The 21,885-nt window shown below is 43.3% G+C and overlaps 1 protein-coding gene and 1 long non-coding RNA gene across 2 annotated transcripts in view; one reads left to right on the top strand and one right to left on the bottom strand.

The window, feature by feature from the left end:
• The window catches only part of MINDY4B (MINDY family member 4B), a 30,666-nt gene extending 19,509 nt beyond the window's left edge, over positions 1-11,157 (bottom strand). The window contains exons 1-5 of the mRNA XM_079978074.1: positions 10,894-11,157; positions 9,846-9,873; positions 4,508-4,681; positions 2,873-2,992; positions 328-422 (exon numbers count right to left, since the gene is read on the bottom strand). Coding sequence (XP_079834200.1) covers positions 328-422; positions 2,873-2,992; positions 4,508-4,681; positions 9,846-9,873; positions 10,894-11,006 — 530 coding nt within the window. The 5' untranslated portion in view covers positions 11,007-11,157. The remainder of the gene's footprint in view (positions 1-327; positions 423-2,872; positions 2,993-4,507; positions 4,682-9,845; positions 9,874-10,893) is intronic.
• The window catches only part of LOC307217296, a 37,571-nt gene continuing 19,600 nt past the window's right edge, over positions 3,915-21,885 (top strand). The window contains exon 1 of the long non-coding RNA XR_013839540.1: positions 3,915-3,982. This is a non-coding gene — a long non-coding RNA (uncharacterized lncRNA). The remainder of the gene's footprint in view (positions 3,983-21,885) is intronic.

Raw genomic sequence — 21,885 nt, forward strand, 5'->3', positions numbered from 1 at the left:
TGATCTAGAGACCCCTTACCCTGTAAGGCTATAAGTCCATGGCATAAAAATTTCCCAGCTGCACCGCTGAGTACAGCTGCCATGATCCCTGAGCACTGACCATGTTGGCTTGGGCTGACAGGGGTTGGAATCCAACACCAGCTTGTGTTCCATAGTATCTCCCTATGAAAGACTACAAAACAGCTCCTTGGGTTTCAAGCACTGGGAGGTACTGTGAATCTACTGCTAGATTCACTAGGCCACATATGGGTGGTGGTCTGGGAACCCACCTTCTGGACCCCCAAAACCCATACAGCTTAAGCAAATATCTCTCCGGCCCATCCTTACCTTTGTAGGCGCATATTTTCTTCTTTATTTTGTACAAACAACAAGTATTTAATGATGTTCACTTGAACAGCCATCTGAACAGCTACTGCTCCTCCCTGGAAAAAAGCATTTACACTGCGTAAGCCTAGGGCTTGCTGATCAGAAGGTCGGTGGTTCGAATCCCCACAACAGAGTGAGCTCCCATTGTTTGGTCCCTGCTCCTGCCCACCTAGCAGTTAGAAAGCACGACAAAGTGCAAGTAGATAAATAGGTACCGCTCTGGCGGGAAGGTAAATGGTGTTTCCGTACGCTGCTCTGGTTCGCCAGAAGTGGCTTAGTCATGCTGGCTACATGACCCGGAAGCTGTCTGCGGACATACGCCAGCTTCCTTGGACTATAGAGCGAAATGAGCACCGCAACCCTAGAGTCATCCATGACTGGATCTAATGGTCAGGGGTACCTTTACCTTTACCTTTTAAGTGCTGTGTAAATTACAACATACTCATGCCAATAGTAACACGTGTGATCAGGTGACCCTCCCAACGCCTATATCACTGCTGTTTATCTGGACGGGACGGAGGCAGAGCAATGGCAAGGTCAGGGCCCGGGGTCCTCAAACTTTTTCAGCAGAGGGCCAGTCCACTGTCCCTCAGACCTTCTTGGGGGCCAGACTATTTTTTTTTTGGGGGGGGAATATGAACGAGGGATGATGAGCAGTGCGTGAAAGGGTTCCAAAGAGGCTCTGCTTTAATGGTGGCCACTTGAGAGGGGCGCTCAGCCAACCGTGGCTCAGCCAACCAAGAGGGGCTGGCAGCTGCGGTGGAGGGATGATAATGATAATGATAATGATAATGATAATGATAATGATAATGATAATGATAATGATAATATTAATAATAATAATAATAATAATAATAATAATAATTTATTTATACCCCGCCCTCCCCAGCCAAAACCGGGGTCAGGGTGGCTAACACCCTATATAAAAACAATTGATTGAAATACAACTTAAAAAACAAGATTAAAATACAACATTAAAATATTAAAATGCAGCCTGACAAAGGTGAGTGGCGCACAAAAGGGCTCTGGGGAAGGGCTGGCACCAACAAAGCCCAGCCCCCTTCCTCCTCTAGGCAGGGTGGGGAGAAGCCAGGAGGAGGGAGGGAGGAGGAGGCGCTTCTGCCGTGTAAGGGAGAGGGAAAGAATGTGCGCACTGGCAATCCACGTGCTGACAATCCACGGGGCAATTCCCAGACCATTCGCGGGCTGAATTTATAAGGCAATTGGGCCTGATCCAGCCCACGGACCTTAGTTTGTCGACCCATGGTCAGGGCCAGATCAGTCGTGGCAGTGCTATCCATGCAACCACGCCACTCTAACCTTGCCAGCACCTTGGCTCAGCCCTGTTCAGGTAAGCAGCAACAACGCTGCTGCCAGGAGGGCAGCCCCACCTTGTGACACACACTGGGGAGATTTCACCCCTCCCATATCCAAGAATCTCCTGACGAGTCCGCTGATTCTCCAGAGAGGAGGAGCAGTATTCTGCTTTCTACTTATTCAGCTCCAGCACCAAATAAGTCAGTCAGTCAGTGTGTCGGAGAGAGAGAGAGACTGAGTGTGAGAGATCGTGTGTAGAGATAAGGTTGCTGCTAAGAGCAGCTGCAGACACTCAGTGCAGCATTCATTAATGCTTAGACCTATTTATCTCTGTATATAGTTTTGTATTATAGTTGTAGTTATAGAATAAAAGAAGATATTCTACAGAGCTGCTCTCCGAGTTGTTTATACACTGCTAGACTCTGCTATACTCTGCTGTGCGACGACTGTATTGTGGAAGTGAATCTGGTGCTCACAACTCTAAGCTGTGAGTCCACAGCACTTTGACCTGTTCCTTTGTAGAAGGTGGTCTCTGGAAGTGCTACCCAGCTTGCATAGCCCAGTCGGGGTTGAAGTGCATGAGTCCAGTTGGTGACACTGGCTCAAGGGCGATGCTGACAGCCAGCACCTTGGCTCAGCCCTGTCCAGGTAAGCAGCAACAACGCTGCTGCCAGGAGGGTAGCCCCACCTTGTGACACACACTGGCTGCTACTGATTGTTCTGGTATAATTCAAGTATGTTGTGTGATTAAAATGTGTTGGGCATCCCTCCCCCTTTTCTGCAATGCCTACAGGAGACCAAGGACTGGGCTTAATACAGCCGGGCAGCTGTATTAAGGCTAGGTTGGGGCCTACTATGGCAACTTTCAGAGCATATAGCTGTTTTTGGAAGCTTCTGTACATATGGAGGTTGAGGGCAAGTCATATGCTGCTGTGTAAACCAGCTCTATGTCACTTCTGTTTGATACCTGGTATAACTCCCTTGATAAGGAAAGGGGTTTACAATCCACTTACATTATCACCATCCTGCAAAGGAGGCAACGCCAATAGCCACTTTAGACAGGGGTCAACTGAAGCAGATAGATTGTGATTTTGCCCTTGAACATCCAGGGAGTACATGACTGGGCTGGGATTGGTCTGATCCATGCTGCACGATTACCAGTATAAAAATGGCTGCCAGGTATTATTACCTTATCTGTCTCCAGTGCGTAGGCCAAATCAGTATAAGGCTCGTGGAATCTGAAATATGCTCTTTTCCATTCATAGCTGAAGACTTGATATGTGCTTCCAAATAACATCCTCCGTAGTCCCTTGAAATGGTAAGAATTAAACAGCAACAAAAATATGGTCTTTATTAAAAGAAAGCTAATATTCTTGGCTTCCTCTGAACGAAACAGGCATTTACCACAGTGATCAGGGAACTGGACCACTTTCCGAATGAGGAACAGTTAAGGCGACTGCCACCCCTTTCTCCATGGATGATATGAAAATCACTGTGGTTCTTGGCAGATCACTTGAAATTGTATTTGTACTACAAATCAGAGCACATACATAAATTCATATTCTGAAACCATCTTTACAGTTTCATTGTCAAACCCAGTGGTGCAATATGAGAATCATAGCCTCCAGGCAGGGTCTTGTTAACTTTCTTGATAATCTGGCCCTGGTCAAAATGTCCTCAGTCTCCATCATCAGTGGCGAGGAAAATTATATGAATCAAGTGCAGGGGCAAGTAGTAGAAATATACTTGCATGTCCTGCAAGCTTTTCACAAATCATCTCACTGCAGCTCATGAACCTCCAATGTATAGTTAAAGCATTGTTAATATTAATGTATTTGGGACATTTCAGTTTACAGAAAGGACCACTATGGAGAGATATGAACTATAAACATACTATAATTTGAACTATAAGCATACTTTTATTTTTTTATATGACTTTTCTTTCTTTTTTCTTTTATGGTATAATGTATTTGTGTTTATGTTTTTAAATGCAAGTCACTTGGTAACCAACAACTGGTTACCAAGTTGTAACCAGTAAGTAAATAAATAAGTAAACAGAATAATAATAACACCCACACCCATTTTGCACAAAAGATGGCTGCATAAATGGTTCCCAATGTGTTTTGAGGAAAACATAATCAAGGAGAATGTTTAGTGCTTCTTAATAAAAAATTGCTTGGGACAGGTTTTCTACTACAGCTCACCTAAACAGTTGTGAAGAAAGTGATGACTTCTGATAAAACCAGAACTCTAGGTCACCCGACTAAATTAACTGGCAGCCGTTTTGGGGCAGATCAAAGTAAGTACTTCTTCACGCAAAACAAAATTTATTAATGGGATTTGCTGCCACAAGTTGCAGCGATGGCAACCAGCTTGGATGGCTTTAAGAAGGAATTAGATAAATTTGTGGAGAGTTATCTGTCAGGAGGTCTATCGATCAATGGCTATTCAGAAATGGAGCCATTTTCAGAGGCAGCACTCGACTGGCTCTCTGACACTGTTGTTTAGGGCTTGAATTTCTCCTCTAGCCCTGGATACAACACAGCGAGTCACCAGTAGAATTGGAACAAGGAAGTTAAATATCACATCATATCTGTATTGCCTTAATACCTAGTGCAGGATCTGTTGTGTACATTCAGGGGCCAGTAGCAGCCTTGAAAACCATTCCAAACAGCCAATCCCCACTATATCCCTTTTAAATTATTTCCGACAGCAGCCAACTGCAGCCTTGATTCCAACTGTGCTCCTGGATAAGATTTCTGTGTCTCTTTAATTCTGGCGAGATTAAGTTTCATCTCATACTTAATTGACAAGGTCCGCTTACCACTGCCATTTCCAGTGAGATGGGCCGCCCTCCGAGGTTCGATGAGATGATGAGAGCTTTGGGAATCGAATAAAGAATATTGGATGGGAAACGGCTTTGCTTTAGGGGGTTTGTCATTTGCGACGCTGCAGCTGTGTCCTCTTTGTCGTCCTCCGATTTGTGGTCTTGGCACTTCTAGATAAACAATATAAACAAACAGACACCAAGCTGTATGGCATATCCCTAAATATGTTCGTGTCAGGCTCCACCTTTTCTGACTTTTTTCTTTTTGTAGCAAACATTCTCCTAAAACGAAGGAACTGCACAAAACCCCTTCCCACAACATGGTTTGTATCTGCAAGGAGACGAAAGGTTTCAATATTTTTTCAAACCAGCGTGTCAAGAATATAATTCTCTTTTCGGTGCACATAAGTTTATACATCATTTAAAAACAGTGCAAGGTGTTTAAAGGGAACAAGTGCCAGTAGGTTTGCAGAGACTACAGTTTACAAAGTTAGCCATTTGATACCTGTTGTGTTAGTAAGCATATTTCCTTATAAGTGAATTCCACTGAAACCAGTGGGACTTAATTCCAGGTAAATGCAGGGAGGTGTCCTGGACTGAGATGTTGATGTTACTTCAAAGTCACCCTCAATGCAATGTTTTTTTTTTAAAGCATTGCTTTTGTCGTCCGTGGTGTATGACACAGCCCAAAACAATTCAAACTCCCAGCAAGAAAGGATTGTTTTCATTTGGCAAAAAAATAAAGCAAATATTTTTCGTACTTACTAGTTGACTCTTCTTAACTTCTTCCTGCAATATTTCTATGTAACTCAACTTGGAATCTACCCATCTTTTGACCTGCTGCAGTGCTGTTCTGTTTTCCATAGCTTCCAATAGACCGAAAGTAGTCACAGGCAAAATTACCTAGTGATAGTGACACTTGGAAAGGAGAACTGCCTTGGCTCAGTTTCCTGGATTACCAAAGAACAGGAGCTCTCCTTCTGGTTTAGAAATTAAATGGCTCTTGTCCAAATTACAGCACTAAGAAAGGTTTTGGAAATAAAGGCATGAACCCTGCTTTGATAAAAGAAATATTGAAGTTAATAGTTGTTCTATTTTTATTCTCCCTTTCATTGTCCCACTAGGGTGGGACAAAACTGTCAGTGTCAGATTCTCTCAATTTCTCATTTTTCGGATTGCATTTTTTTAATAAAAAAAGTCAGCTGGTTTAGTGCAAATTTCTTCTAACGTTTGTATGCAGTTTTGCTGTGCATATATATCTGCAAATCAATTTAACAGAATATAATGCATTTTTATGCATACTCTAACTTAGTGTAAGCATTTTTGTACACATTACTTTGCTGGAGAACTGCATTGTAAAATTCAGAAAAGGACTGCATTATACCGGTTCCCATATAAGGTTTGCCTCTAAATGTGAACTTAGTGGAATTCCTCCCTCCCCCCCCCCCCCCCCGTTAGTAGACGGGTGCTGTTTTTATGCAAAGAACTTACATGAATGAGTTTTTGAAATTTTTGGAGATGGTTGGAGAGTTATATGAAATGAGCTGCTTGTTCATTTTGGGTTCACTTAAATGAACATCAATTTAACATTTTGCCTTTTTAATATATTTGTCAAGATCTACTCTAATTCCAGGAATATATGCTGAGAGTGGCATGCAAGGGACTGACATCCATATGTGGTGGATATGTGAGATGATGGGATTCCTCTGGAAATATATTGTTTCATAGTAGTATGAATTCAATGGGACTTACATTTATTGGATTGCACGGTTAATGAATTATTGCCATTTTATTGTTAACAACAGGGATTTGGATAAAAATGTGTAAGGACAATATGGGGTGGCAACAGATGGCCTGGAAAGTCAAATGTGCTAATCGTGACAAACATTGGAAGAAAACTAGAAAAAAATATACATTTCTTAGTTAATTTGTCCACTAAAACCGTTTTTGCATTTCACTCCAGAAATCTATTCCTTTCCACAGCAAGTTTATGCTTCATTTAATGCATTCTTTTATTTCAAAATTCAGTTGTATAGCATTCCCTGGTTTCAGCTACCATAGCAAACCTAACTTTGTGTTGCATTATTGCTGCTTAATTTTGTTATATGAAACTCCAGGAAGCGGATAGTAATTCTACCTGTTTGAAGTTTATATGACATATATAGATGATTCAAAATGTAGAGGAATTGCTGGTGAGCTGTGTGGCCAACTATTTTGCCGCACTTTCTGAAATATACATCCATTCTGTTAACATTTGTTCCATTTTTTTAGATGCTTACTAGTTTGATATATTTAAATGAATAGAATTTCAAAACACACTCAGCTTAGCTTAGGTAGCAGCAATCCACTCAGGGAAATGAATTACTTGAAACACAACCACTTCTCAATGATAAAAGAAGAGGGAAATGTTTAAATAGGCTGCTTGTGTGCTGTCTATGGTGTAAACCAGTTTGAGCATAGAGGTAAGCAGAGTACAAATACAGACATGCCCCCCCCAAAAAAAAACCAGACACAGAGAGGGTTGCCAACATTCTAATGGTCTCTGCTCCTGTGCTGTTAACAGCTGCTTGATCAGATTATATTTATCTCATTGCTGTTGCTGTGATTATTGCAGATCAAGCCGCCATTAAAGGCACAGACTCTGTCTGCTTTTGGTCAGCTGGGCGTCTTACATGAAGTATAAAGTAGGAATTCTGAGCCTTTTCTCCATTTGGAAAGCAGTTCCCCATGACATTGCGGAAGAAGGTTTAAAAACCTGGGAGAAGCATATGAAGTGGCTTCTGATATAGCATGAGCAGTTGCTGCCAGGAAAATAATACATACATGGAGAAACACGAGGACAGGCTAATACACTGAGCATAATTTGCCTGTTCCTAAAGGGGCTATTGCAAGACCTATGAATGGCTCTAAAGGCTGGGTATGTTTTGCCTAGGAAAGATACGATCAAAGGGAGACATGATGGCTGTCTTCAAGTATCTGAAGGACAGCCATGCAGAAAAGAGACTGGACTCGTTCCTTGATGCTTCAGAGGGCACGAAGGGCAGAAATAACAGGGAAGTTCATCATCCAGAAAATTTTCCTATACAGTAAATAAATTCCATTGGACTTCCTTGGTGGACTCCTCTTTGGCAGCATATTGAAGCAGAGAATGGATGGTACTGTAGTTACATCCTGCTTTGCATATTCCACATTGAGCAAGGAGTTGCACTAGGTGACCTCATAACTCCCATTCAGCTCAGTGATTCTCATACCACAGTCACTGCAGGTAGGACTGCCATCTTGTTCGCAAAATGTAAGGCATTTCCTGCTGGGAGCTAAGTGGTGCGGAAAGGGTCACTTGTAAAATAATAATAATAATAATAATAATAATAATAATAATATATTATTTACACCCCACCCATCTGGCTGGGTTTTCCAGCTACTCTGGGTGGCTTCCAACAGAATATTAAAATAGAATAGTCTATTAAACATTAAAAGCTTCCCTAAATAGGGCTGCCTTCAGATGTCTTCTAAAAGTCTGGTAGTTGTTTTTCTCTTTGACATCTGATGGGAGGGTGTTCCACAGGGCGGGTGCCACTACCAAGAAGGCCCTCTGCCTGGTTCCCTGTAACTTGGCTTCTCGCAACGAGGGTACCGCCAGAAGGCCCTCGGAGCTGGATCTCAGTTTCCAGGCAGAACGATGGGTGTGGAGATGCTCCTTCAGGTATATTGGACCGAGGCCATTTAAATTAGTGTGTGCCATCCATAGGAGCCAACTCCTAGGGGCTGAGGTCCCTTTGCCCCCCATAAAATATTTGACGGGGCCACCCCCCCACCCCCAAGTGGATGGACATTGTCAGTCAATTATGTATGTCTTGTGGTTATGTGGAGCGGGGCTTACCTGCCCCCTCCCCCAAATACTTTATTCAAGTTGGCCCCCCTGGTGCCAGCAGGGGAGCACTCTGCCCTAAATCTGCTTCTGGTGTCAGCCCATGCTAAAGACACGTGACCAAAGTGTCTGGGTGTGCGTGCGTGCAAAATGGCAATCCTAAATGTGAAAATCAAAGGACAAGGGAGGACTGCAAAGACTGCATAAAGGGCATGCAAAAGTTATATAGAAATAAATATATTGATGTTATGTTTTAATTTAGGTTTAACATGTTTTTATCTCCACTGCTGGGGCCAGTATGTCTCTGAATACCAGTTGCAGCAGAGTGCTGTTGCACCCATGTCCTGTTTGCAGGCTTCCCGTAGGCATTTGGTTAAAAGCACTGTGGCGAACAGGATGCTGGAGTGAAGGAAACATGGTCCAGCAGGACTCTTCTTGTGTTTGAAAACTGATAAATAAAAGCTTGATTTTGATAGATGATAGATGATAGATAGATAGATAGATAGATAGATAGATAGATAGATGATAGATAGATAGATAGATAGATAGATAGATAGATAGATAGATAGATGATAGATAGATGATAGATAGATAGATGATAAATAGATAGATAGATAGAGATAGATAGATAGATGATAGAGATATAGATAGATAAAGATAGATAGATGATAGATAGATGATAGATAGATAGATGATAGATAGATAGATATAGATGATATATAGATAGATATAGATAGATGATATATAGATAGATAGATAGATATAAGATAGATAGATGATAGATACAGTGGTACCTCAGGTTACATATGCTTCAAGTTACATGCACTTCAGGTTACAGACTCTGCTAACCCAGAAATAGTGCTTCAGGTTAAGAACTTTGCTTCAGGATGAGAACAGAAATCGTGCTCCGGTGGCGCGGCAGCAGCGGGAGGCCCCATTAGCTAAAGTGGTGCTTCAGGTTAAGAACAGTTTCAGGTTAAGTACGGACCTCCGGAACGAATTAAGTACTTAACCCGAGGTACCACTGTAGATTAAACCTAGGAACTTAAGAAACTGCCTTATACTGAGACAACCTATTAGTCCACTTAGCTCCATATTGCAAACACTGACTGGCAGTGGCTCTCCAGGATTTCAGACAGGGGTCCCATCTCCCCCAGACCTACCTAGAGACGCCAGGGATTGAATTTGGCACTTTCTGCATGCACAGCAGCGCTTCTGCAGTATACTGTCGGTATTCTACGTCACAGGGAATCCAATCATGAACGTTTCTCTAAAATTCGTTTGGAAGTAGTTAAGCTAAGTTAAACCTGTGTAGGAAGACATTTCTAGAAATGCCTTCTTTACAGTTTGCTGGATTCGTTTTAGAAGTGTCATCACCTGCATTTCTTTCATACAGCAGCAATCTTTTTAAAAGCAGTTGCTGCTGGCAAGATCACAACACTGGGAAATAAGATGGGAGGAAGTTACCTGATGGGTGGCGCGGCTGATTTCCAATCTGAAAAATAAAAAACAAACAAGATGGATTTGCTAAAAGTGCAAATCTAGCAAAGACTCTACCAAAAAAAACATCCCAAAACAAACCCTAGTGTGTGCCACCAAGCCTTCTGTCACACAAGCATATCCTGGGAATTCCATTTCTATGTATGTTTACTCAAAAGTAGGGATGGGGGAGAAATGAGACTCGGTTCACATTTAAAGTCAAATCTATTAAATTAGAAGCAATATGAGAATCAAACCACAGTCATCCTCTGAAATTCTTACTTATTCGAATTTTGCAATCTCTGACACATGTTACAAAAATGCATACATTAGGGGAATTAGGGAGTGGGTGGCGCTGTGGTCTAAACCACTGAGCCTCTTGGGCTTGCTGATTGGAAGGTCAGCAGTTCGAATCCCCACAACGGGGTGAGCTCCCGTTGCTCTGTCCCCGCTTCTGCTAGCCTAGCAGTTCAAAAGCACACCAGTGCAAGTAGATAAATAGGTACTGCTGTGGCGGGAAGGTAAACGGCATTTGCACTCTGGACAAACGCCGGCTTCCTTGGCCTGAAAAGCAAGATGAGCGCCACACCCCATAGTCGCCTTTGACTGAATTTAGCTGTCCAGGGGTCCTTAACCTTTACATTAGTGGAATTAATAGATGCATAAAAAATAATATATTAGTGAAAGTAGCATACAAAAATGTAGCATGTTGGGGCAATCACTTGCCAAAATGTGTACATTAGACAAAGCTTCAAGCAAATATATGTTTATTAGGAAAAATGTCTGATAACAGTCTGATCCATTTTTATGGGGATTTTTTTTTAAAGAAAAATCTAGAAATCGCTGCAGAAATGTGGAGAACTGAATTCAAAATAGGAAAAATGGGAAACCAAGGGAACGAAGATGGACAGAGCCTTCCATCCCTACTCAAAAGTAAGCCCCGCCAAATTCCACGGAATGTGATTTCATAGGATTGCAACCTTAAAAATGACCTACCAAGAGGCAAGAATTAAGTAGGATTTTTTAAAAAACTTACCCATGACAACTAAAGATCTTTCTCCACTTGTCTAGATCAGATATTTTGCTGGATATCTCTTCTAGCTCCATGTTTTCCAAGCTATGTAGATCACTGGATGCCTTCTTGTCCATCTGTTCACGGCACAGAACGATGCGATAGCTTTATAAACCAGCTCTCCAGCACATAAGAGCAGCTCATCCTTCTTCCACACAAGTGCCGATATGAACTGTCCTGATCTTGGGGTTTAAATGGCAGGAAGGAAGCTCCCTCCCTTTTCTATCTCCACTCTGCACTTAATTGTAAACCCAATACTGTCTCTTAGCAATTAAACTTTCATTAGAGTTGGACAGGGCTTCTGTGTTTTTCTGTCCATTGTATATACAGCATGAATGTTTAATTTAAGACACAGATTTATATAAAAACAGGCTGCAATTACATATCTATTTCAGGGAAATCAGAATTATTTAATAATTGAAGGCATAGGCCTTGATGCAGTGCAGGAAGACTGACAGGTTGCTTTCAAGTCACCGGACGGAATGGTGATGTGTTTTAAGGATCATGCTTGATTCCGCTGAAGATGATAGCAGGATGCCTAGTGGAACAGAATGAGAATGAGATCTTGTTCTTAAATGAAATGGCCAAAGGACAAATACTTTTCATGAAGATCTCCTTTCTGTAAACTCTCATATAACTTTGTAAAGGTAAGGCCGTGTTACGCCCAGTAAGTGAGACACTTACACTGAAGAAAGGCACTTGATCTTTGATGGACACCAGTTTATTGGCAGCTAGTGCTGCTTGTTGATAGCAGTGGGCGACTATGTCTTCTACATAGTATACACACTAAACTGTGGTCAGCACAGCAGTTTTGGTTTCAGGAATTAGGTTATTCTTTCTCATTTATTCTTTAGCTCAGCTTCGGTGTGTTAAGACTGGCTCTGTCTGTGTGGATTGCTGAACAATGCAGGATTCCACCTGCAGTTTCAGCACGCTTAGCATCGCAGTTCTCTTTATTGGGGATGGGTGGGAACATGCATGCTTGAATATGGCATATTTGAAAGGACAAATGGTCCCTCCAGGTATCAGGAATGAGCCAACTCCCAGTGAAGGTCTGCAGCCAACTGAAGAAAGCAGCCAGGAGCAGAGAGGGTTAACTGGCATGCAGGATGAACATCGGCTAGTGCCAACTCCCCCGTTCCTTGGAATGCTGGTTGATAAGGGAATGACTGAGAGTGGGCGGGAACCCAGCCAAAGCTCTTGGGGAGTTAAATAGGTGTGAACAGAGAAGGAAGTAGTCTGTCAGAACGGGAAGAGATTGGAGCTGATCCAATCTCTCCTAACAGTCGCTAAGGGGAGGGCTGTTAGACCAGAAACAAAGCAACAGATGCAAAATGCGAAAGTTTTATATCTTCTGTAGAAACTGGAAGGAGTCTTCAGAAGGGTCAACTTGATTGATGATGCCGGAGGCTGTGTTAGAGCCTTCTGGAGCTATCTGTTTGTTTTGACAATGAATCATCATTTTTAAGTAACTACGCTTACTGTGTGATCAAGCCGGGGACTGGATTCCTGACACCAGGCTTCCTTTTTATTGTACTTTGTGATCAGTGGGTTGGAAGAGTTATATGCAATCTTGCTTTTGCACCTGCAGAAGCTTGGGGGGGGGGCAGATATACTGCTTCATTTCCAGGCAGTGCATATCCTGCAGCTTCCTATTGAAAGCCTATCGCTTTTCATACCACAAATGTATACCCTCCAACATCCTGCAGAGGAAAACCAGGATGCCCATTTTGGGGAGCTGTGCTCTCGCATGAGAGCACAGCTCCTCCCAAATGGCTGTCTTTTGGTGCCACACTCTCATGAGAGCCAAAACAGGACATCCTGGGATCCCATCAAAAGCCAGAGTAGCTTCTGTAATTCCAGAATGTCCTGCTCAAAGTGGGACAGTTGAAGGGTATGCTAAAGTTCTGGGATGCTTTGTTTCACCTTGGATGCACTGTAGCGCAGAAGTGTCCCTCCAGATGGAAATAATGCAGCAACACCAAGGAAGCATCGTGGAACAACTAACAAAGCAGTATGATGTGTGGACTGTCCAGGGTAAGACTACTCATGCACTATTATTGCACTGATGACATTTTGCAGAATATATCCACACCCAAAACCAACAGTGTGGAGGGCTCTCGAAAGTATATATAACCTGGTCTCCAAAATAAGGAGCAGCAAACTATCTCATTATTTATTTCTAAGATTTTCAGCAAACAGAGCTTTTTGTGTGTGCATGTTTACACACATATATTAAAAAGGAGCTAAAAACATACACACATGTATTATATTTAATATACACACATATATTAAAAAGGAGCTAAAAAGGCCTAGCTAATTTTCTAGGCCTTGATACTTGAATTATAATTTTGTAAATATGTTTCTCACTTGGCTCTTTATAAAAAGGGCATCCAAACAGATGATGCAACACAATCTCCATTTAGGGTGAGCATGAATGCATAACCATAAAAGTGGAAACACATCACAAAAAAGAGAGAGCACTGGAAAGAACAGTTGCTTAACTTCTTCCACATCTAGCAATTGTCCTATGGATCTAGTGGACTTACTTGTGGTTTCAGAGCCTGGCTTCAGGAGAAGTTATTAATATGTCCTTAGAGACATCCTGCAGCCACTTCTTCACACAATGCATATTTAACCTATATAGAGTTTGCTGCTGCAAGATGTAGTGACAGCCACCAACTTGGATGGTTTTAAATGAGGATTGGACAAATTCATGGGAGATAATGAATTTGTTTTTGTATTTGTATAATGAAATGTTTTTAGAATGTTGGATTATTTGATTGTTGTTAGCCGCCCTGAGCCCGGCTTCGGCTGGGGAGGGCGGGATATAAATAAAATTTATTATTATTATTATTATTATTATTATTATTATTATTATTAGTGAGGAGAATGATGTGCTCAGGTCCTGGTTTTGGGCTTCCTCACAGGCTTCTGGTTGGCTTATTTTGCTGCTGTTCGCAATTGTATCCGATTATGTCATGATCTGTGATGTATGTAAAAAGGTAAAGGTAAAGGTACCCCTGCCCATACGGGCCAGTCTTGACAGACTCTGGGGTTGTGCGCCCATCTCACTTAAGAGGCCAGGGGCCAGCGCTGTCCGGAGACACTTCCGGGTCACGTGGCCAGCGTGACATCGCTGCTCTGGCGAGCCAGAGCCGCACACGGAAACGCCGTTTACCTTCCCGCTGGTAAGCGGTCCCTATTTATCTACTTGCACCCGGAGGTGCTTTCGAACTGCTAGGTTGGCAGGCGCTGGGACCGAGCAGCGGGAGCGCACCCCGCCGCAGGGATTCGAACCGCCGACCTTTCGATTGGCAAGTCCTAGGCGCTGAGGCTTTAACCCACAGCGCCACCTGCGTCTGTATGTACTCAGGTATAAAAGCCTCTGGGCATCAACGCCCGGGGCCCAGTCTTTTGGAAAGGATTCCACTGGGTCAATTATTGCTCAGCAGCAATAAACCTCACTTTCTTTTTCTCCACTGCTGCGTCTGTCAATTCTTGGACTCTATTTGAGTTGGTCACTGGTACCTTAAAAATTCTTGCAACACTGTGAGAACAGCACACTGGACTAGATGGGCCATTGGCCTAACTGAACAGGCCTCTTCTTATATTCTTATGTCACCAGCAAAAGAGAACCAGCGAGGGAAAGCCTTCCTGCTGACTGATTCTTCCCTGAACTTGCTCCCATCCTTGCATTTGGCCTCATAAGCAGCACCAAGCAACTTCAAAACAAACTAAAGTGCTTTTATTTATTAATTGGCCTGTAATTGCCCTTGAAAGAATAGCTCACAGCATTCTCTGCAGGAACAGCACATTTAAGAACAGTTGCTGCAGTGAGCAATGACATAAACTGTTAACTGCTGCGGACGATAATGAGATTTCATGGGAACTGGAGTGATAAAAGAACACTTCTGGGACTTGGGAGTCGAGCGCGACATGCAAAAGAGAGGGGTTTGGACTGTGAAAGAGAGCAGGCCGATATTTGAGCAAACTGTGAAAGGAGCCCAAAATAGCTTTCTTTGAATTAATTTTAAAGTGGGAATTTGTCATTCACCGAGGTTCTCTGGAAAGCTCTTTCATGAAATATGGAGCAGTTTTGTGTGACATACGGTAATTTCATTTTTTCCTTATAACTTTACATCGGTGAAGCAGAGATGAGTATTTAATATCCCAACTACATATAGAGTGACCAGATGCAAAGGAGGATAGGTATCATTTTACTCATCTAGTATGCTGGACTACATGGCCCGTTGGCCTGATCCACCAAGCTATTTTTATGTTCTTGTGTTACATAATTATGAATGTCAGAATAAAGCTATCCTTTCTTCTTTTTCTCACCCTAGGTGAACATGGAACACTGAGCTGAATTTTATTTATATCTATAATAATTCAATTTAGAGATCTTAATTTGAACTGTGCATCTGAAAAGTTTGACTACTTTCAGCTCTGTTTAGGAGCCAATATATCACAGAAGGCTGACTTACCCACTGGCTTTCATTTAAGTATTTAAATGGAAGAGCCAGCGTGGTGTAGTGGTTAAGAACGGTGGACTCTTTAACTGTGACTTTAAAGATGAACGGGAACCCTTTACAAAGTATTTGAAGACACAACAAAGTGAACTGGACTCCTTGGCTGGCTTTGAATAAACATTCACAAACTTTTTATTGATAATAATCAGCTAAATAGTTTGAGGATCTATACAACTGTGTAACATGCAGAAAACAGCATTTTTAGAGAAATCAAAGACTGGAACTGAGGGAAGTCGGGGGGTGGAGGTGGGTGGGTTTTGTGGGGGGAGGGAGGAAAAATGGGGGGGGAGTAAGAATGATATGTTTCTGGATAATATGTTTTGTTTTAATTTTGAATAAAAAAAGTTGTGTTTTTTTTAAAAAAAAGAACAGTGGACTCGTAATCTGGTGAACTCAGCCTCACTCACCTCATAGAGTGTTTGTTGTGGGGGAGGAAGGGAAAGGAGATTTTTAGCTGCTTTGAGACTCCTTAAGGGGAGTGAAAGGCGGGATATCAAGTCCAAACTCCTCCTCCTCCTCCTACTCCTCCTTCTTCACCTGACAAATACTGCTCCTTTTACTTTCATTATGAAGAGACGTATTGGCTGTGTTCCCACATTTTGGTAAACTGTGGCCTGGATTCAGCCAGCCCGGTGAACTAGCAGAAGCCAGAGCGAGGGTTCCCTCTTCCACAGCAGGACTCTCCCCCCTCTCCTCTCTCTGTGAGCCCCCTGTGCCTCCCCCAAATCTGCTCTGGAGGGTGAGCAGAATCCCTGGAACACAGGGGGAAGAGAGGGGAGATTGTTCTGCCTGGAAAGCAGAAATGCTTGTGCTGACAGAATGATCAGAAGCGTGCAACATTGAATTCCTCTGCATGGTTAATGGACTGATCTCAGGTCAGGCCTTCGCAGCTTTCCAGATGGCTTCAGCACTTTGCTAATGCAACATCACTCCTTTAGCCACACTTGGGGCAGAGCTACAGCCAGAAGAGCACAGTGGGAGCTTTCCATGGTCCTGATAAAGTATGCCATGAACCTGGACATATCTTGGCTATGTCAAGATAATTTCTTCTGAACCTGACTTTACTTTAGCGGAAGAGACTGTTGCCTGATGTGATGTTGCCTGATGTGAGCCAGTGTGGTGTAGTGGTTAAGAGCAGTAGACTCGTAATCTGGTGAACCGGGTTCGCGTCTCCGCTCCTCCACATGCAGCTGCTGGGTGACCTTGGGCTAGTCACACTTCTTTGAAGTCTCTCAGCCCCACTCACCTCACAGAGTGTTTGTTGTGAGGAGGAAGGGAAAGGAGAATGTTAGCTGCTTTGAGACTCCTTCGGGTAGTGATAAAGTGGGAAATCCAAATCCAATCCATACCTAAATAACTTTGCTATCACTTCCCCTGCCAACTCTAAGCCCCAGCAGAATAATATATTCAGTCAGGAGATAGTTATTGTTGGTGGAGTAACCAGAGATTCTTTGTCAGATGTTCTTAATTGGGTATAAAATCACTCTGGATGTGGAAAAGAATGCAGTGGTATGTGTTTAATAATTATGGAGGAGTTTCCCAAACTAAAATGTGGTTTGAAGACAGATCTATATTGATTCACAAAAGGGGATTTTGATAGCTCAGTGTTCTTGGTTCCCACCCACCGTTCTTCAGCACAGAGTTTAGAGCATAAATTATGTCTCTGTGTAAAACAGAAGTTTGGAAAGGTCAGTTCTTGGTGTGAACAGAAGGTCCTTGTAATTTTTACTTTGGTGGACTACAACTCCCATCACATCCCATGTCTTGAACCCAAGGCTCAGGGAATAAATTTCTGTTAAGCAGGTTAATCTCCTTTGCGCTATTACCCCCCTGACTTCTGCCATTGTCTTATGTGACAGATATTTGATCTTGTACGTTGATGTCAATGTTATGTATTCCTATGAACTCTTAAATGCCTTTTCTTTGTTCTGAACAAACAAGAATGTCTTGTGGCACCTTAAAAAGTAACAAATTGTCTAATGACATACGTGTTGGTGAGAGGGTTGGCCCTGTAGACAATGAGGTCAGAAGGAAATTACCGTATTTTTCACTCTATAACACGCATCCGACCATAACACGCACGTAGTTTTTAGAAGAGGAAAACAAGAAAAAAAATATTCTAAACAAAACAGTGGATGTATGATTTTTGTGGTTCATGCTGTGGCCACAGACATGTGATCTGACAGTGAGTTTGGAGTAGCCCAATGCAAAAATCGTGAGGATCCATGTGGATCCATGCTTTGTAACCACATTTTTGCACCACTGCGGCCCCAGGCAACAGTGGGTGCGTGATTTTTTTGGTGCAAGATGTAGCCATGGACATGCTGTGTGATCTGATGGTGAATTTGGGGTGACCCAGTGCAAAAATCCTGAGGATCCATGTGGATCCGTGCTTTGTAACCACGTTTTAAGTGGGAAGGGAAGGAAAAGCACTCAAGGGACAAGGAGCACGCGTGGGGTGTGTGGAGAAGGATGCTGCTAATAATGCAGAAGAGGGGTTTAAGGGGAGAAGGAACACTCCTGGGGTGGGTGGAGAAGGATGCTGCTAATAATGCAGAAGAGGGGTTTAAGGGGAGAAGGCTCCTCTCCTCTCCCATCATCCCCGGCTTAGTGAGCTGAAAATTTTGCTGCTATTTAGCGAGCTGAATGGGGAGGAGAGAGGGACAGAGAGCCTGCTTGCTTTAAGGAACCAACCGGACTCCTCTCCTCTCGTGCTTTGCTCCTTTAAAGAAGCAGGCTCTCTGTCCCTCTCTTCTCCCCACTCAGCGGCTCTTCTCCCACTTTGCTGTTTCAAAGCGAGCCACGGAGGAGGGAAGGAAGGGGAACCATGGATCCTCTGCTCACGACTGCAGCAGATCCCCCCCCCCCCCGCCACCTGTAGGCATTCCCTCCATAACACGAACAGACATTTCCCCTTACTTTCTAGGAGGAAAAAAGTGAGTGTTATGATGCAAAAAATACGGTAAATGCGTACATTACTGACTGGCAATTATATCATTAACACCAGTTGTTTGCAAGAACACGTCACAACAAGCGCAGGTTGCAAGGTCCTTTGTTCTTCCTTTCTAGGTGCTGCACTGTGGTTAATGCTTAATGTTCTGTGCTTAATGACATCACCAGGACCAGCTCCTAGGCCTCAGATTTGGGCCCTAAAATCTCAGGGAGGTGCCTGACTGGCAACCCTAGTCAGAAGGAATGCTCAGTAAAGACCAGGCATAGTCTAAGCACCATGTAATATGCCCACTGTTTTGTTATGGTACATAGGCTTAAGTTTCTCAGATAGCCCAATGAACCAAAAACCCAGTACTGATGAACATAAACTCTTATTTAATCATCAAAACTGCAATGTATAATGATGATGATGATGATGATGATGATGATAATAATAGTATAATCATAATCACAGGGGGAAGGTGTATTTTAAGCTATCAATAATAAATTCTATGTCAGGCCCCATTTGCACTATACATTTAAAGCAGTATCTTACCACTTTAAACAGTCATGGCTTCCCCCAAAGAATCCTGGGAAATGTAGTTAGGAGTGCTGAGAGTTGTTAGGAGACCCCAATTCCCTTCACAAAACTTTGATTCTCAGATTTCCCTGGTCTGAATGTACTGTAAGGATTACATTCCTCCACACCCTTTCTCATGAATTAGCTTGTCCTATGTCCCTCTGGAGCGGTTTCCATACAACAGCTATGCAAACTTCCTGTATTGCTAGACTTGCTCTCCTTTTTTATCCCTTTTGTTTTGCTCCTTTTTCTTACCATTTGATGTCATAGAAGGCCCTCAGAATCTCCTGTCTCCGAGCAATTTTCTGTCAGAAGTTGGATTTGTAGCTTCATGGCAGGCCAGAACCAAGGGTGCCTACTAGATGAGTCTCTGCTAGAAAGTTAGCTAGAAAGTCATGTGTGGAATTAGTGCCTTCCCCTCGGTTTCTGTGGAAATGTCAACACTTTCCCTGTAGAGCTCACACCAAGCTATGCAGTAATAAGTAAACAATTGTTTCAAATAGGTACTATCAGTTTACATTTATGCAGCATCGTCCGCCTGAACAAGTTTCAATGGGACTGCCGTTTCAAACTTCACCTCAGATTTTTGTGGTGGAATAATCTTTTGCAGAATACAACCTGCATCTGCTGAAGCGGTCAGGGCTGGCTCCTGTTTTGAGTGCCCAAGCGTGCTTTATTCCTGCTTCGGCTGGTGCACTTGACAGGGATAGCTTGGCCACTGTGGTGCAGGCCTCAGTAACTTTAGACTGGACTATTGCAATACACTCTATAGGGAACTATAGTGTGCATTGCAATAGTCTAGTCTAAAGTTACAGAGGGAACTAAGGAACATGGGTGGCGCTGTGGTCTAAACCACAGAGCCTAGGGCTTGCCGATCAGAAGGTCAGCGGTTCGAATCCCCACGATGGGGTGAGCTCCCATTGTTCGGTCCCAGCTCCTGCCCACCTAGTAGTTCGAAAGCATGTCAAGTGCAAATAGATAAATAGGTACCGCTCTGGCAGGAAGGTAAACGGCATTTCCATGTGCTGCACTGGTTCGCAAGAAGCGGCTTAGTCATGCTGGCCACATGACCTGGAAGCTGTTTGCAGACAAACGCCGGCTCCCTCAGCCTATAGAGTGAGATGAGCACCGCAACCTCAGAGTCGTCCACCACTGGACCTAACGGTCAGGGGTCCCTTTACCTTTACCTATAGGGAACTACCCCTGAAGTTGGCTCATCCCACTCCGCAGCCTGAGGCAAAACAGTAAGGTACTGCCCTGTGTGCACACTGGCCACCCCCAATGAAGCCTCACTTACCAGGGTTGTGGGGCTATGGCTTCCAGATTTCGGTAAGATCTCACAGGAGCCCCATGAGATCTCACGGAGGTGTCCAGAGGCTCCGCAAAATCTCGTGGTGGTCTTGCGACATTTTGCAGGGCTCTCATAAGGTCTCGCCAGAACCCGGAAGCTGCCACAATAACTTCTCCTCACTACTCTGGTGCTACTGGCAGGGGAGGGGGAGAAATGATGCCCACAGAGGCATCCCTTGAATTCTGCAGTTAGTGGGAAGGCAGTTCTCACAACTGCCTCACTGGGGCAAGACCTACTGGGAAGAGTTGCTCTGATCAGTAGGCCTGAGCCGTTTGGTTTCTTTGAACTATCTATTAACTTCACCGACACTTGTTGAGTTATTGCCGACTTGCTCCTGACTCCTGCCTTGACGTGTCCGAAAAAAATGATGCTATGATATGGGAATATGTGGCTGTGCATATATTTTGCTACCTATACACATACTGGGAGCAGTGCCAATTGCAGGTGAAATAAAAAATTTAAGGTTTTATATATATAATAAATGTACCAACCAAGCATGTACATATATATATGTGGACCACATGTCTGGAGCAGCACAGAAAGAGCACCCTGAAACCATTTTGACTCCCAAACTGACCAAATGTTTTCTCTGCAAGGAGGGAGGGGGTGAGGGAACCTTCCCATTGTCTCAGGAATTGGGTAATCACCATCTCAAAGGAATGGCCAGACTACCAAGAAAGGCAACCAGATAAGGCATTATCAGATAACCCGGCAGAGAGAAAAAACAACATTCAAATTTCTGTTGTAGACCACCTTTTCTGTGATGTAGGTATGATGTTTGTGGGGGGTGGTCTTGCGTTACACCCCGTCTGTGATGTATGTATGGAGGGGGTGGTCTTGAGCTCCAGGGCGGGGAATTTAAAATGTCTATATAAGGGCAGGCACACCTTGGTTCTGGGTCCTCCTCCCCTCTCCTGTGTGTGAGGGGAGCACCCTGTTGCAACAGTTCAATAAAGATCAGGCTAACTAGCTGCTTTGCTTCTCAATATTCTCTGGTTGGCCTCTGTTATTTTCTCCAACCGATGGAGAACCCTCAAAGGACTCTATAAGGGCTCTTGTGTCCCCCATAAGGGAATAAGGGCAGATTTTGTTTATTACACAGGAAATAGAAGAAAAAGAGGTGAAGTATCTGGCTAGACACTGCGAGAAGAGAATGCTAGACTAGAAGTACCATTAGCTTGATCCAGCAGACTATTCTTATGTTTACATTCTCATGATGTTATGGGCAGAATGTTTTGTTACTCAGAAATACCAAATATAGTGATAAAGTACTGAATAAACCAGTCATTCTCACCCTTTTGCCTACTAAATGCTTTGACTACAACTCTTATCACTCTAATCATGACCCTGCTGGCTGGGGCTGTAGTTTAAAACAGCTGCAGAGCAGCAGGCTGCGGAAGGCTGGAGTAAGTTATAAGAAATTCCTGCACAGATTTGTTTTCTTCTTCTCTTTCTCTTCATGCCATGTCCCCCCCCTGACAATCACTTGAAAGTGCTATGGAAGAACGAGGGGAAGAATGTATTTATTGTCTGAAGTACCACTTTGCACACCAGGAGGATCA

This window comes from Podarcis cretensis (assembly GCF_951804945.1).
Source record: "Podarcis cretensis genome assembly, chromosome: 5".
NCBI classification, from domain to species: domain Eukaryota; kingdom Metazoa; phylum Chordata; class Lepidosauria; order Squamata; family Lacertidae; genus Podarcis; species Podarcis cretensis.